The sequence below is a fragment of the Malus sylvestris genome, chromosome 5 (genome assembly GCF_916048215.2).
Source record: "Malus sylvestris chromosome 5, drMalSylv7.2, whole genome shotgun sequence".
Lineage (NCBI taxonomy): Eukaryota > Viridiplantae > Streptophyta > Magnoliopsida > Rosales > Rosaceae > Malus > Malus sylvestris.
The window spans coordinates 42,498,830-42,516,278 of NC_062264.1; the positions used below are offsets into that span (position 1 = coordinate 42,498,830).

Consider the following 17,449-nt stretch of genomic DNA (forward strand, 5'->3'; position numbering starts at 1 on the left):
ATATATGAAGAAAAAGTCCGGGGCTACCACTTAGAAAACAAAAGAATGAAGTTTTGGTACTTACGACATGGACTATTAGCAAGACACCTCATTCGTCAACTCCCTCGACTAGAGACTTGGGGGACTCCCACCATATGCTACTACGCCTTGGTACTCAAAAGTTCGTGACTACTCAGTGACTTGGATTTTTCAAGTCTCCAACCGAGAAGTTTTCCTCACTCGGGAAATTAAGGGAACACTACCTCAAACTACATGCTTCACTCACAAAGCTTCAACAATACAGGTTTCAACAAAAGCAAAAATTCAAAGAACTTTATGAAGAAGGCTTTGGTGTATTTAACACAATATGTTGAAATGAAGCAAAGCTTATTTATTAATATTTTCGATAAGCCACAAATATGTACATATACATGAGTCAAAATAAACAAACAAAAGGGAGCCTTCACAAAGGTTGCTTAGGGGAAGTCTCAGCAGTCGGTAGAGCCCCAGAAAGAGAAAGCACCGGAGGGTGGTTATCCGGAGCCTCAGTACTTGACAAAACCCCAGAAGGAGGAGGCATTGGAGGTTCATCATTTGAAGCTTCATTACCAGGTACAACCCTAGAGGACGAAGGCAATAAATGCCTTTGGAACAAACCCACAAACCGCTGATGATCAAGTAAAACCTTACCATCAGATTCCTTCATCTGGTCAAGCTTCCTCTTCATGTTTGTAGCATAGTCATGGGCGAGCCGGTGCAACTGCTTATTCTCATGCTTGAGCCCTCTAATCTCCTGTTTGAGACTCATCACTTCAGCAGCCAACGATTCAACTTGGCGGGTTCTAGCAAATAGGCGTTGGGCCATATTAGACACAGAACCTGCACACTGAACACTAAGAGCCAGAGAGTCCTTAACAGCCAACTCATCAGACCGTTTGGAAAGTAGTCTATTATCTTTGGGAGTGAGAAGGTTCCTGGCCACCACTGCAGCGGTCATATCATTCTTCATCACAGAATCCCCAACGGTAAGAGGACCAGTAGGGGATATGAAGGATGGGCGCCATATGTTGTCTGGAGAAGGCGTGGCTGTCTCTTCTCCAAGGTTCAAGTCAAAACGACGGTCGGAGGGTCCAGACATTTTCAAATGTGTTGAAGAAGGAAGAGGTCAGACAAATCAAGATCTTAGAAGTGCAAGAAATGAGCTTCTACTGGTAGAGATTCAAGTGTGCTGTAGAACTTAATGCCAGCCTCTATAAAAATCTGCACTCGACGGAGCTTCAGAAATCGAAGAGGCGTTTGCTTTCTCAAAAGCTGGGCTGCTCAGAGACCACGAGGGCCGATCTCAGAAATCGAAGAGGCGTTTGCTTTCTCAAAAGCTGGGCTGCTCAGAGACCACGAGGGCCGATCTCAGAAATCGAAGAGGCGTTTGCTTTCTCAAAAGCTGGGCTGCTCAGAGACCACGAGGGCCGATCTCAGAAATCGAAGAAGCACCTGCTTTTTCAGCCTCGTCAGCACCTGTCACATGCACACTCAGCTTTGCGGAAATTACGGGCAATCTGTCAAAGATTTCTGGTGAAGTAGAAAGCACGTGAATCTTACTGTTCAATCACCGCTCTCCATATGCACCATCAACTCCTCGGGTACCACATATAACTTTGTCAAAGATCTCTGACAAAGTTTAGGCACGAGAATTTCGAAGTTCCAGCTACCCTACTATTACCCATAGGGGTAAAGGAACAGCACCACTGCTTGACAACTGGAAAGTCCCTATGTGTGTCGACCTCCGGGTTTTGCGGCAAGACAAGTTGGCAAGAACGTCCAACCTTTACTCACATTCGAGAAAAGACTCCCAACATAATTACTTTCTAAAAAACCGGAGTAGCACCGCTTTCCGAATCTCGAGAGTCAGATCCTCGACGGGATTGCTTGTTCGAAAACCGAAGAGGCACAACTCTCAGAACTTCGAGAGCCAGATTTTCTTAGATAAAGCTTGTCTGTAATCTTCACACGTAACATCAGCTTTCCAGATACCACATACCACTTTTTCAAAGTGCTCTGACAAAATTAAAACACGTGAAGCTGGCAGCTCCCACTACATTGCTGTGACCAAGAAGGGTAAAGGAATAGCATTACTACTTGTTATTGGGAAATCCCTATATACATTGACCTCCCTCCTCAACGGAAAGGCAAACCTGCAAAAATGCTCAACCCTTTCTCGCGTTCGAAAAGGCACCCTCAACATAACCTCTCGAAATACTCAGCTTTATTTCCCCCCGATAATACCTCAGCAAATAAGCCACACCAAGAACAAGAGTATCTCATATCATCAGGGTCGAAAGCAAGAGTATCCCATATCATGCTTTCTCCCTGTCTTTGTCTTTGTCCTTGTCCACACCTGCAGGACAAGGAGAAAGAGAGCAGTCAGTCGGAACCTGAAATCAAACCTCCAATTTGGAACTGACTGCCTGGAGCCATTGCCTGGTTGCTTACTTAGCATTGCTCTCGAGTACTCATCCTCAACTACTGTCAAGGTCACGAATTCCACCGGCAAATACCTCATGACAGTTGATCAGATATTAGCTCTTTACACTGAAGCTGCCAAGTGTGGATGAGTCACTATGAAGGAATGTTCTGAATGACCATTTAAATGCAAAGGTTGTACACCACTTCTGCCATGCAAAAGATTGAAGCAGAAGGTTCAACGGTGAGCTGAAACAGATCACTACAGCACGACACCTTTCCATACCACATTCATTATTCCGTCAACAACAAAAGTATCCCATATCATCAAGGTCGAACGTACTCTAGATTTGATGGACTTGTTTTGACCCTCAAATTTTTGAGTCGGCCTTATACTCTGAAGGGCACCAGAAAACCCTCCAGCACAGTTCAAGAATAAGCCTGTGGAAAGTTACTTCTTCAAAAGCAAAAGTATCTCATATCATCTCTTATCCATTTGCTTCTCCTTATCCTGGCAGTTGAATGAGAGACAAGGAGAAGGAGAACAATCAACCGGAAGCCGAAGTCAAACCTCTGATCCTGGGTTGCTTACTTGGAAGTTTGACTGCTTACCTTGTCTGTCACCTCTTTCGGCAGATCTCCTAGCTCGGCGACTTGGGGGACTCCTACTATAGGGTTTGTATCACACTTGACTAAGCCCGAAACTACAACTAAGCTTCAAGTGAAATTGATACATTACCTTGTGCGTCAACATCAGCTAAATACACCATTCCCGGATGGAGGAAAAGTACTTCCAGAGAAGGGCAGATGAAGATCAGACCACACTTCGGTACTTAGAAGTTTCGTGATTACTCAAGGGATTGGATCTTGCAAGTCCCCAACCGAGGAGTTTCCCTCACTCGGGAACTTAGGGGAGCACTGTTTGTACCATACTTGACCAATCCCGAAACTACCGAGCACCGGCCAACGCTATACTGTCAAGGACCCAGAAGAGTTCCCCTCCGACCAGGAGGCCAATCACTACTCGACACGTGTCAAGATTAGAAGCCAATCAGAGCGCAGCACGTGTCAACATCAAGAACCAATCATAACATGACACATGTCAATGTGACAAAGCTACAAGTTTTTCTATAAATAGGGGTCATTCCCCCACAATATGGCCTAATGCCATTTTGTGTTAAATCATTCACAAAAAAAGACCTGTGGAAGTAGTTTTTTGGAGTAAAGGGTAATTTCAGTCTTTGTTCTGCCTTTTGGGTCATGGGTGAACTTGCTCCTATGAACACCCATATATGATGATGGTGCTTCAACTTATTGTTATCGTACGTGGACTGGATCGTCTGTGTCGTTGGCCTCATGCACTGTCTACATTGTTAATTGTAACCTAATAACCTTTTCTCTGCTGCCAATCAAAATATGGTTTGTTTATCCTTTGTTCTGTCATCACCTATTGTTTACATGCAATTTTGTCTGCAGATGACTTTCGATCGAGGTAATTGTTAATTTTTTGTCCTCCTTGTCTTAATACGTTTTGGGCATGTTAATTAATACTTAACCTATTATGGAATCAAGTGGCGCTAACCTTTTCCTAGAAAGGGCAATGGGGGCTCAAACTAGGAGGGAAAATTTTGGATATGATTAAGAGTATATTGTTTGATAATAGAAAGGCTTTTTTATTCACACCACGGTGACCATAATATATGTTTACTCTTCTTTCGATTTTGAATTCAAAGAGAGGCAACCATATGAATTTTTGGTCATTAGGTGACCAAAAGAACAAGATTATGTATAATAAATGTCGAGTTTATTTTTCTTTTAAGTCTAACATGTTATATTGTTAAAGTTGTGAATTTTGTGTTAAATTTGTGAATATATGATTTCCAGCTAAAATTAGATCTTCAATAACATGGTATGTGCCCTTGCCATGCACGCGTGCTAGTAATGAAGTGGTGATAACGATGGTGGTGGAAGTACCACGCGGTGATTGTAAGCAAGATGGTGGTATTATAGTTGTTGTCTTTAGTGGCAGCGATAATAGTAGGGGTGGTGATTCATTCTGGTGCATGGTGGGGCGTTGTTGGGGTGGTGGAGGAGTAGGGATGGGGGAGGTGGTGACAGTGGTGGTAAAGGTAACGGTCATGGTGATGGTGGCGTTGGTGGTGGTCATAGTAAGGTTGACAGTTATGCCCATGGAAACGATGTGGTGGCCATAGTGACAATGGAGGTTGTGGGGTTGGAGGGTGGTCATGGTAAGGAAATGGTGGAGACATGGTGATGAAAGTGATAAAAACAATAGTAATTGGATAATCGTGGGTGGTGGAGGTTTTTTTGTTTATTTGTTTTTTTGTTAAGCAATGGATTTTGTTAGATTAGGTGTTAGTTTAGCTATCGACAGGGTTCAAACCCACGCCATCATGCAATAACTCAACTTTTTTCCACCAATGTGGTAAAGGGCCATCTACGGTGGTGGAGTTTATCATTGGAGAATTGAGACACATTGAAATCCATCAAAATCTTAGGGAAAAGGTTGGTTTTGATATGACAAAAAGATTACCATAAAAGCAGTAAAAATTCATCAAAATCGATGAAATATTAAAATCTTTTAAATTCAATGAAATTTTGAATACACTGGAGTTTTTGTAGACACACAAAAAATCATAATTGAATACCACAAGATTTTCATAGACTTTTTAAAAGTCATAAAAACTTTTTGTTCAATGCATGGTGATTTTTATTAACTCCTTAAAAGTATATATTGAATACACCTGAATTTCAGAGTCAAGCAAAGTCCATTAAACCTCATATACAATACATCACCCTAAGATTTGATTTTAAAGAATTTTGGTAAGAATTTATAAAATGTACTTTAAGTTTTAACAAATTCAACTTCTCCCAATTTTGGAGAAAATTCACTCAAAAATGTCTCTAGAACCAATGAAAACTCCATCAAACTCCAATAACTAATAGTAATAAATTCCTAATAATCTATATAGCTTTCAAATTTTCAACACTGTCCCTTGATCCAATTTTCAGTCAACGGTAACCTATGGATAGGATCAGAGGGTTCTCTCTGCAGCCTTTTGCTGCAAACCATTGTACAACTTTAACCCTATTATTCAAAGGGATAAAACATCAATCGCTCCATTTTCAGCATTACACTTTCTACGCGACTTTCTCAGATTATTTTCATTTGAGTTAATAATTATGGGGTGAGACTCAGTTGAAATCGACTCCATTGAGTTAAAATAGGGATGATCAGGGCAAGAAAAGGAATGCCCTAGTCTTGAGTTTAGGGCCAAAACCCTTACCTTAGGCCTAGGTGTTTCTGTTTACTGAAAATTTGATATTAGCCATTGAAACTATATTTTCCTCTACTAAAACCCATCTCTTTTTGTTTTTTTGAATAAAGCTCATTGACTAGCCTCCAATTAAAGAAATTCTTTAATTATGTTTGACTTTTTAAATTGTATATTTTTTGAATGCCTAAACTACCCCTATTAATACTTGGATGGGGTTTTTGGATCAGTTACTTGTTTTATCCATTTAATTAATTTTATATATTTTACAAAATAATTCATGTCATTCATTGTATATTCAATGTATTAACTTTCAAATTGTTATAACGTGCCAATTGAAAAATAATAATATTAATTTCATAATTTTGTGCATTAAATATATAAGTTAATTTACCTACCAACACAAGAATAAACCTAAAACAGCTTCGGCTAATACTCCAATCCCTAATACACAAAACAAAAGCGATATGTTCTACGCAATTTTTACCCACAAAATAGTCTAATTTACCTATTCTATCAAACCAAAATTTAAAGGGTCTAATTTACTTCCAAAATGGTCTAATTTACCTACATGATTTATGTGCATTAGATTAAAATTTTATTTAATTGCCTACAAGCACAAACCCACAACATTCGAACATTATCTAATATCACTAATTTTTTTTGTTGGAATAGGTAAATTAATTTAAATGTAGGTAAATTAGTATAATATTAATAAGTAGGTAAATTAATTTAAATGTAGGTAAATTAGTATAATATTTGTATGTAGGTAATTACATGATTCAAAATGCAGGTAAATTAGTATAATATTTTATAAGTAGGTAAATTAATTTGTATGTAGGTAATTACATGATTCAAACAATATTAATTTTTCCATACAAGATATGCCTTTTCTTTTTTAATTTGGTAAATTAATTTATATATGTTGCTAATATTTATGATACAAGAAAGGTAAAATATCCATATGGATTTAATTGCTCATCATAATTAGGATGAGTAATAACATTTATTGACCAAATTAGGATTTTGTGGCATAAGTTGTAAATGTATTGTAATAGTTGGTCATATATTTGTATACATGGTAGGCTATTTGAAATTTGGGTTTTATTTGAATGTTTAAATTTGGGTGGGTTTTTATTTAAAAAATAGGAGTTTCAAGGGCCTATATCTAAAGAACCCATTCTAAATTTACACGTTATTAACAATATGACTGGCACTTAGCAATCGCCTTGGTCAGTTTTTTTTTTTTTTTTTTTTGTACTTTCTGTTTTTTATAATTACTTGCTTCCGTAATGAACAACGTTGGCAATAAACTATCATAACAAAACAAACACCATAAAACTGATCCATAAATAATTACATGTGGGATGGCGTCCTCCATCAAAGGACAAAAAAGCATTGGGGGCTAACGTTCGAGTGCATTCTATTGATTCCTCAATGGTGTGGTTAGACTAAGCCTCGTGCACATAAACAGTAATCTAATCTTGTCCTCAGGAGATTTTGGTTTGCCCTTTCGCGTTTCTTAAATTGCTCCAGCTAATGAAACGGAGGCTTAAAGCTTTCTCCTCTTAAATCTTAATGTTTCCCTATCTGTTATGGGGCATGACAGAGACTTTGTAGTTTTGGTTTCTTTCCATCTCCACGCGAGCTCTGTCTCATACATATACTTTGCACAAGCTTTAAAATTTGTTCATATATGTGTTTTGCTTTTAAGCTCCTTGACAAATTCTTGCGGACCTACCATGCATGCTTGGGTTTCACAAGTTATAGCATTTAAACATTTGAGACTGAGAGTTTTGACCATACAGATGTAACACGCAAGAATGTGCGGCGTGCACATGCATGCATATCCATGTAGGAGAAGGCTTGCATACATTATATATATTTGATAGCTGGTACTTAGGGCAATTTAGAAGGGTCTTAGAAAGACTGTAAATGTGATGTAGATCATATATTGCGGAATAGACCGTTGATCAAGTTAAAAGATATAAATTTGACAGCAAGAAGAAAACTTTGTAAATTTGAATTCTGATGTCTGATTTGGGTCATAACCTGTTGTTTTGAAGCCAACAGCGTCACTGGTCCAAATCCATCTCAGCCACAAGTCTTCTAGTGGATTAATGATTCCATATACACATGTATCATGCATTCGAACTTCAAAAGGACAAATATATATATATATATATATATATATATATATATATATATGCTTTTTTTTTGTGTGTGTGTGTTATTGATGGCCACTTACTATATAGTTTAAAAGTAGAAAAGAGTTTTGACTTTTGTTAATTTATACATGATGGTTGCATTTTCCCTGTATAACACTTGCAGCTTAATTTAATATATAAAGGTGCTTCAAGCATAAACACAAATAAAAAAATGACTACTGAACACAATAACATATATGAGCGTACCTACTTGCATTTCATATTGACTGAGAAACGACAAAGAAAACAGATAAACCCTGCAACCCAAAACGAGTTCAACTTCAAGCTTTGTAATTGTACGTAGAAATTAGAAGACTTTGATCATTGATCAAACCCTAATGCCTTGACTTTCTAACTGTGATGTGACTTCAAAATCTATGTGAAGTCAATGTGAGGAAATTAATATTTGGTTTGATAAGAGAAACATTCCACTTGGGAAAAGCTAAATACCTTTTTAAATATAATTAGTACATTTTATCTTAGGGTATTTTAATAAAAAACTCCCGGTACTATTTATTTTAATGAAAAATCATATTTTTACATTAAAAAGTCAATCATAATACTATTCATTTTACTATTTATTTTATCTTTATTGCTAAAACTCAAAATTTTTAAATTTTTCAATAGTTTTCCTTTTATCTCCTAATATAAGAGCATTAGCTATCATTTTTTGTTCACCAATATAAAACTTAAAAAGTGCATGTTGCATGTGAGCCAATCATGTATCCAATTACTTTTCAACCCTTCCGGTTTTTTTAATTTCTTTCCCATCATCATGATTTTGTGGAAAATGATACTCCTTTTACTCTTTTCCGTACCATTACAACTGAAAAAGATATATTTATCGACCTACTGTATGAGCACATTACATTATATGTTATTATAGGAATGAAGGGACATTTCAAATAAAAAAAAATTCCTCAACTTGATGAAAAACATATGACGTACCGTTCGTATTCTTGTTGCATTAAAAAAAATATCCTGAATAATGAACAAAATTAGGTAAATATATTGCTCAACTGCTGGTATATTTTTATTTCAAAAACCAGAATTATGGTTACATATAGTACTAGTAACTTCTCCATGCCACGATCGATAACTAACGATCATAACAAGTTCCTCGAGGTTTCAAGGTTCTGAGTACATGCACTCATGTAAAATACACTCAAAACCGAAACATACTTATGCTAGTGTAGATACTGATTTTTTTAATGATGTCTGGGATCAGGACCTCCGGGACTCAATCGCTTCGGGTGGTAACGAGTTTGGTTCGCGTCTTTTCTCAACCAAACGTTTAGTAGTTCCCTAGCATTTCCGGCCAATGCTTGTCTCGACCTGGTTAAATTCCTTTTCTCCCGACTCGGACTGAGACGCCGAGTTTCAGCACTAGAAAATAGCAGCAGCATTAGTACGATGCAGGCACAACATCTCCAGTTAATGAGCATTTTTCTGGAAGGGGTTACATAAAAATGCTAGGCTTGTAGAGACTCCCCAAGTGAGTATGGTATATATATAGATTAGACACCATCAAAGTGTTCGATTTTTGCTATAATATTATTCAAAGTGGGTGGAAATGGGACCTCACAAAGCCCATATTATAATGCTTTTTTTGTTGTGTCTTGTAGTTTTTTTTTTTTTTGGTCATAGGTTGTGTCTTGTAGTTGAGTTCTTGTACCTTTTGACCCCTTTTTCACTAATCGAAAATAACAAATACCGACCCCCCCCCCACCACAACCACCACCACCCCCACCTCTACTATTAGATGAAGTCTATAACCTGGGACATTTAAACTGAATAAAATTTCATCTCTTACAACCTCTCAGGCTGTTTGTTTAAGTGAGCATTTGCCTTGGGTGCTCCAATGATAACATTGATTAGGGTTTCAAGGCACCTTTTGAAAATCAAAGGGGAGTAGGTTAATAGTTTGGCCGGCTTTAGTCGGCTAAAAATTATAAGTGTGGCCGGCCGGATTTCTTTCTCTATACTTGAAGTAAAATAGAGTTATAAGATCTCCATGTCCATATTCTCCTTGTAGCTTTCCATCAACGAAGGAATAGACTAAGGAAAGCAAAGGTCCATAGGTAGTTACCAATTAATTGATGCCACCGAAAGTCCTCTAAATATTCGTAAGATGTTATGATGTCGAGCGGCATTGAGATCTCCAGTGTCGTCATTTTATTTTGGGAATTCACAGGTCTGGAGAGGAGTTCACGAGCTTAAACAATCGATGTTCTGAGTATTGTACTATATTTTTCAATAATAGGTAGATTATGAGCATCTTGGATAAGTTGGATAGGTGATTTTAGTTACATGAATTTTAAATTATGTAGTGGGTGTTTTCGGCAGAGGGTGCCTTCAAATCAATTGGGGGTGGCAGTGAAGCCTTTTAGAATAGAAAGAAGACAATACCATTTACTTTAAGAATGGGGATAGAAGGAAGCTATGATTTACTAAGTCATCAATCTTTCATGACTAACATTCAGATGACGATGGTTAATCAGAAGCAACTTGGACGAAATCTAACCAGAACAACCGTATATACGATCTTTAGACGTGAAATTTATTACAGAATCGAGTCAGAAACCTGATTGCGTCCTAATAAGAACGTAGTATATGTATTTAGGAAGGAAAATATGAAAGACAGATGCCCAACTAGATTACGAACGAGGTTATTGACTAATTATTTACATCACTATGAGTCGGACCATTCATATATAAAGCTTATGCTAGATTACGAACGAGCTTCTGAAGATCACTCAGTCCAACTTTGGAATAAGAGAGAGCGTAAACTCAAGGCCTGATTCAACTCTGAAGCATCACATTTAGGTTTCAGATGATCCTTCGATTAGCAGGTTCTCGTTGTCTGAATGAAAGCAGGAAACAGAAAGCGTAACACGATTCTGACATTCAGACAACATAGTAAATCATGACTATAACAGTACAACCAGAGTTCTACATGCATTACTTTAAGTTTGTAAAGAAAAATTAAGGCAACCCAACCTGTCATTGCATATAAGAAGCTTTTTTATATAACAACTGTCGGCAACATGTCTGAAGCTCCTTGAACACCAGTTTTGCGGCAAATTTCTGAACTTTATGAATGTGATTAATTAATTATTAAGGAAAATGAAACTTTATCTCAACGATCAAAACGGTAGACAGAAAAACAGGAAATTAACATCTAAAACAGTCTGAAGGATATCTTTGCTTCGTAAATGGGATGGTTAAGCATCAGTAGATTATTGTTGTTATTGTTGTTCACAATAGCTCTAACTAGCAATTTCTTGGCTTCCTCGTGTTTCTTTCTCAGCACGTTGAATATCTGCAAGGAAGACAATTAGCGATGCACAATCACTCGAAATGGCGCTATATACTCAAATTATGACAGAAGATCATGATGCCTTGCAGTCCTATTTCTCTTTATAATGCACACTCAATGTTACAGTAAAAGTAATGATAATTTACTCACATCTTCAAGCTCCTTAGCGTACGCTTCAGCCTTTTCAACATTTCCATCATTTTCCATTACTGAAGGAATATCAAGTTCCATCACATTGATCACACAAGGCCTACCGAGTTCAGAGGTCTGATGGTCACCAAAAGTGCTGTTAGTCTTGCTCTCCATATGACTCTCATGAATGCGAACCTAGCGAAAACGTAAAGAATATTTTAGTAAGTTTATCTAGTACAGGCTCCCACCTATAATTCACTTAATAGATACACTTAGCATTCATTATAAATCATTAATTCTATAGAGTTAGTTGAGAACCTGTTCTGCAACAACTTCTTTTGAAGGTTCTTTGAAGTTTCTGCACGTATTATTTGAAAAAGAAAGTGAGATGTCAGCAGATTCCCAGTAAACCACTTTAGAACACGTAAATAGGTATAGGTTGGAAAAAGATTTAGAACAATAAGTTAAACACATATCCGCTAGTAAAAGAGGACCTGGATTCCTGACTGAGAAAGGCGCTTTAGAGGCTTTAAGGATGCTAAACCTGAAGCAGATCCCTGCAAAATAGCTTCGTGTAAGAAATCAAGAAAGTTTAAGAAATTTTTCACAAATCATTTGAATAGAATAGAACAGAGCTTCAAATAAGAATGCTAAAGTCATGATATCATTCCAAAGAGAACTCAGGAGTTAAAGGAATGGGTTAATAATAGAAGACCTCAAATGTGTTTCGCTTCAAGGAAAAGTTTGGTGGCTTTTGTTTCGCACTGGGATCAACAATCTGGACAGTCTTTGATTCCACATTTCGTTGCACTTCCATGTTTTGCTGTGGACTCCTCAGGGAAGCATTCGATGAAACTTTACTGCCACCAATATTCCTACATTTAGAAACATCATAACATTCAAAATCACAATGAAAACATTTCTGCAAAGAAAAGAACTGAAGAATAGGAATAATTACACTCGCACCACACTTTGAAATGTTCAAGGTAGTAAGGTGGGTTTTCTTCTGGGCAGGTTTATCAGGACAAAGTTTACTCCCTTCAGCTGTAATGATCTTTGAGTTTCTCATAGACTCCAGGCTTGAAAGCATGGATTTAGGATTTACACATGTCTGAGCACTAGGTTTAATTGTCATTTTAAATAAATGTATAAAAACTACATATTTATTACATTAAAGGGTGTAGTACATTAAGATTTATATGGACTATTGTTGAGTTTTTAAAGTGATAGAACTTTAATAACTTAGTAAACTTTTACTGACTATTATGAACTTTATAAAAATTTAATGTTATACTTTTGCAGAATTCTAGAGAGTTTGATGCTAGAACGTTTTGTTTGTACCATACTTGACCAATTCCGAAACTACCAAGCACCGGTCAACATTATACCGTCAATGACCTAGAAGAGTTTCCTTCCAACCAGGAGACCAATCACAACACGACATGTGTCAATGTCAGAACAAAACTAGAAACCCTCTTCTATAAAAGGAGATCATTCTCCCACAATAATCCCTAATGTCATTTGTACTAAATCATTCACTAGTACTCACTAAAGGAGATCTTGAACCTATGTACTTGTATAAACCATTCACAATTAATGAGAACTTCTCTACTTCGTGGACGTAACCAATTTGGGTGAACCACGTACATCTTGTGTTTGCTTCCCTGTTTCTATCAATTTACATACTTATCCACACTAGTGACTGGAGTGAAGGTCACAAACTCGACATTTTCTGTTGTACCAAAGTCCTTACTGATTTTGTGCATCAACATTTGGCGCCGTCTGTGGGAACGACACTTATTCCTACTCTCTTTAGCTTTGTCAAGCTGGTTTCCACCATTCGTACACTCCATTTTGACCAAACATCCCTGTCCAACATGAGGAGCGAAGGAAGCCACATCACACAGAATGATACCCATCTTGCACCTAGTGCGAAGCAACGAAAGAATGAAGGAAAGAGGGTTACTCTTCAAGCTAAAGTCGATGAGCTAGAAGCTCAGAACAACAAGATAGCAATGAAGAATGAGGTCCTCCAGGAGTAATATGAGAAGCTCTTCGAGACGCTCCACGAAGCTAGGCATACTCAAACATATGAGCTCGTTGCCCCTGTGGAAGTTAATCATCAACTGGGTGCCCACCAACACAGAGGGTCACCTGCCTTCGACATAGATATCCCTAATAGGGAGCGAGTTACCCATCGATGTGATAATCAACATGAGACTTCTCTCAACCCAGTTGCTTCAACTCAAGCAGAAGAAGTGGAGGAAGACACCTCCTTGCGGAAGGGGAGGAAGGATCGAAAGCTGTTTATAGCGACTGTCGGGACTTCCTGAAGCAACGTTAAGAGAACTCCATCCACATAAGCTTAAAGATCAATGACCCAAAAGTTTCTAAGAGACTCGGTCCCCTACCACAGTCCAGGCCGGTTACCAATTTGGGGAAGGGGCAACAAGTCCTAGAGAAACACGAAGGTAAAGGGGACTCAGAGATGTTCAAACAGACATACCTTGGAAGTCAGCATAGCGAGTCTAGGGAAAAATCACATGCTCTTGATTAAACCTTCCTACTTCTAAGAAGAGATGGAGATTTACGAAAGAAAGTTCCAGTGGTACATGACTTCACTCAAGACCATCTTGTCCTACAGCTCCTTAAGGAAGTAAACAAGTTGAAGACCAAACGACAAGCTGAGATACCTGATTGGAACCAACCTAGGTCTGGCCCTCTTACAAGGAGGATCTTCGACACCCTCTTCCAAGCAAAGACAAAGCAGAAGCTTGGCTTGCAACTCTACACTGGAAATGAGTACCCGATTGAACACCTTAACCTCTTCGAGTCCACCATGGCATACCAGATGTACACCAACGAAGAACGATGTCTTCTCTTCCCCTCCACCCTTTCTGGCGGAGCTCTAAACTGGTATTGATGTCTTTCACCTAAGACAGTAGACTCATTTGAAGAACTGAGGAAACTGTTTGTCTTTCAACATATCTTCTAGACCGATCGTTTGCATTCTACAGATGACTTGTACACTATTCGCCAGAAGTCAGATGAGGTACTACGAGAGTATGCCGGTCGTTTCATCCATGAGTATTTTCACTGCCCTGAGGTAAATGACAAGACCGCCCTTAAGACCTTCACGGCAGGCCTACGTGATTATTTCTTCAAGTACATGATCAATGCCAACACTTGGAAGACTTACTCTTAGGTGATGGCACGGGCTTACAACCATGCCTCCACCGAAGCAAGGACATACCAAGGGAACCCCCATATGGTTAACCCCTATCAACAAGTGGGAAGTGGAAATCAAGTTCTACCAAGTGAGGAGATCTAGGCCATTTAGACACCAATTGCATCATCTCCTGCCTCATTTAGCTACTCGCTAAGTCACCAAACGTATTTGTCTCTTGGTAAGAGGAAGAATTTTTACTCTCAGCAAGCCCCTTACAATAAGAGGGATAAAAGTTCATATCAAGACAACCAAGGGTGAACGTACCGTCGACTATTATGACTATGGGGCCAAGCCTTACTCTTTCAAAGTGGAGGACTAGGTACTGAAGGAAATGCTATTATAAGAAGGCATACACATTACAAATGTTTTGACTCTCAACCGCTTGAGATCTTTTGTCACATAAGCCATTCGGCAAATATTTAAAGAAGAGGGAATTCAGACAACTTCTTCTGAGTCTTTTGCATTCCTAGCACTAGAACACTTGGTCTACGCTGACCTACCTCTATACTCCAACTCAGAGCTTCAACATGTGTACTTTGACACAAAGTATGTTATACTAAGTGTTACAACCACCATGGTTCACATATCGAAAGCATGGATCCCTTCATGAATAGAAAAACATTCATAAGCATCACTCATGTCAATCAATATAAACATCATACATTCTAACACATTCATACATAAGCCAACTGTGTTTCGAAATGGTTCAACATACTTTGTGTCATTTGACACTTGCTACAATATGCCTCGGCACTTTGCCCTTATTCTCACCAACTAGGTGATGAAGGAACTCATCTTCATGCCACCAACTAGGTGATGAAGGAACTCATCTTCATGCCACCAACCAGGTTATGAAATGTACAACTCATACTCTCCTTCATGCCACCAACCAGGTGATGAAATGTACAACCCGTACTCTAATATTATTTGGTAACTTGCTACTCTTATCACCAACCAGGTGAAAAAGGAACTTACCTTCGTGCCACCAACCAGGTGATGAAATGTACAACCCGTACTCTAATATTATTTGGCAACTTGCCACTCTTATCACCAACCAGGTGAGAAGGAACTCATTTTCATGCCACCAACTAGGTGATCAAATGTACAATTCGTAATTTCCTTCATGCCACCAACCAGATGATGAAATGTGAAGAAAGAACTCATCTTCGTGCCACCAACCAGGTGATGAAATGTGATGAAAAGTGATGAAGGAACTCACCTTCGTACCACCAACCAAGTGATGAAAGCAATTCACCATTCATTCCACCAACCAGAAGACAAGTGGTACAAATTGTACATGTGAACTCCTAGCATTCACAAATAATAAAAAACCCTACAACTCAACTAAGGGAGCACTTATGCCTAACAAGAGTTATAGTCACTAACAAAGTCATATTTCAAGCCAACAACGGCTTCAGTACATGGTATACGAAGATCAAGCTCTTTAGCCCTTTTGCATCTGCTTCAGACATTTCTCCTCTGTAACAATGCAAACACTACAACTCGTAGAAAGCTTCACACACTCTTGATCAAGACTGTTTGAAGCAAATTCAATTTATATGGTTCATCCAAACCTTCGACTACAACAAGGTGTGGCTTGCATCACAATCTCTTACTCAACAGTGAGGAAACAAAGTTTGTATATGTTGTCTCTCCCACATTTTCAAATTTCTAGTTTTCCCAAAAAAAAAAAAAAGGAAATTGGGAAATTCAACAACTTCAACAAATGGAGGGCAACTACAAATGTCAATAGCTTCACACACTTTTGATCAAGATAGTGTGAAGCAAAATCAATTCATGGTACCCAACAAAGCTTCAACCTCAAAGCTTCACCTACAAAGCTTCAACACAAAAGCTTCACCACAAAAGCTTCACCAACAAAAGCTTCAACAAATGGAGGGCAACTACAATTCTCAAAAGTTTCACACACTCTTGATCAAGATAATGTGAAGCAAAATCAATTCATGGTATCCAACAAAGCTTCACCACAAAAGCTTCACCAACAAAAGCTTTAACAAATGGAGGGCAACTCCAATTCTCAAAAGTTTCACACACTCTTGATCAAGATAGTATGAAGCAAAATCAATTCATGGTACCCAACAAAGCTTTAACCTCAAAGTTTCACCTACAAAAGCTTCAACTCCAAAGTTTCACCTACAAAAGCTTCAACACAAAAGCTTCACCAACAAAAGCTTCAACAAATAGAGGGCAATTACAAATGCCAAAAACTTCACACACTCTTGATTAAGATAGTGTGAAGCAAAATCAATTTATGGTGTCAACAAAGCTTCACCTACAAAGCTTCACCTACAAAGCTTCAACATCAAAGCTTCACCTACAAAAGCTTCAACACCAAAGCTTCACCTACAAAGCTTCAACACCAAAGCTTCACCTACAAAGCTTCAACATCAAAGCTTCACCTACAAAAGCTTCACCTACAAAGCTTCAACACCAAAGCTTCAACTCCAAAGTTTCAACTCCAAAGTTTCACCTACAAAAGCTTCAACTCCAAAGCTTCACCTACAAAGCTTCAACACAAAAGCTTCAACTTCAAAGTTTCATTTACAAAGCTTCAACATCAAAGCTTCACCTACAAAGCTTCAACACAAAAGTTTCACCTACAAAGCTTCAACTCCAAAGCGACACCTACAAAAGCTTCAACACCAAAGCTTCACTTACAAAAACGTCACCTACAAAGCTTCAAAAAAAAAAAATATATATATATATATTCAAAAATTCGAAGAAAAAAAATCAAAATTTTGAAAATTTGAAAAAAAAATTTCAAAAATTCGAAAATTCAAAAAAAAAAAAAAAAAAAAAAAAAAAA

General features: G+C 38.0%; 1 protein-coding gene across 2 annotated transcripts in view; it reads right to left on the reverse strand.

Annotated features, from left to right (window-relative positions):
* The window catches only part of LOC126624481 (uncharacterized protein At4g18490-like), a 72,809-nt gene that overhangs the window by 35,344 nt on the left and 20,016 nt on the right, over positions 1-17,449 (reverse strand). Inside the window, exons 6-8 of one of the 2 annotated variants that reach the window (XM_050293545.1) lie at positions 12,109-12,268; positions 11,712-11,751; positions 11,424-11,588 (exon numbers count right to left, since the gene is read on the reverse strand). The exons of the other annotated variant lie outside the window; for it this stretch is intronic. Of the exons in view, the coding sequence (XP_050149502.1) occupies positions 11,575-11,588; positions 11,712-11,751; positions 12,109-12,268 (214 nt within the window). The 3' untranslated portion in view covers positions 11,424-11,574. Of the gene's footprint in view, positions 1-11,423; positions 11,589-11,711; positions 11,752-12,108; positions 12,269-17,449 lie in introns of those variants that run through there. 2 annotated transcript variants of the gene reach the window in all.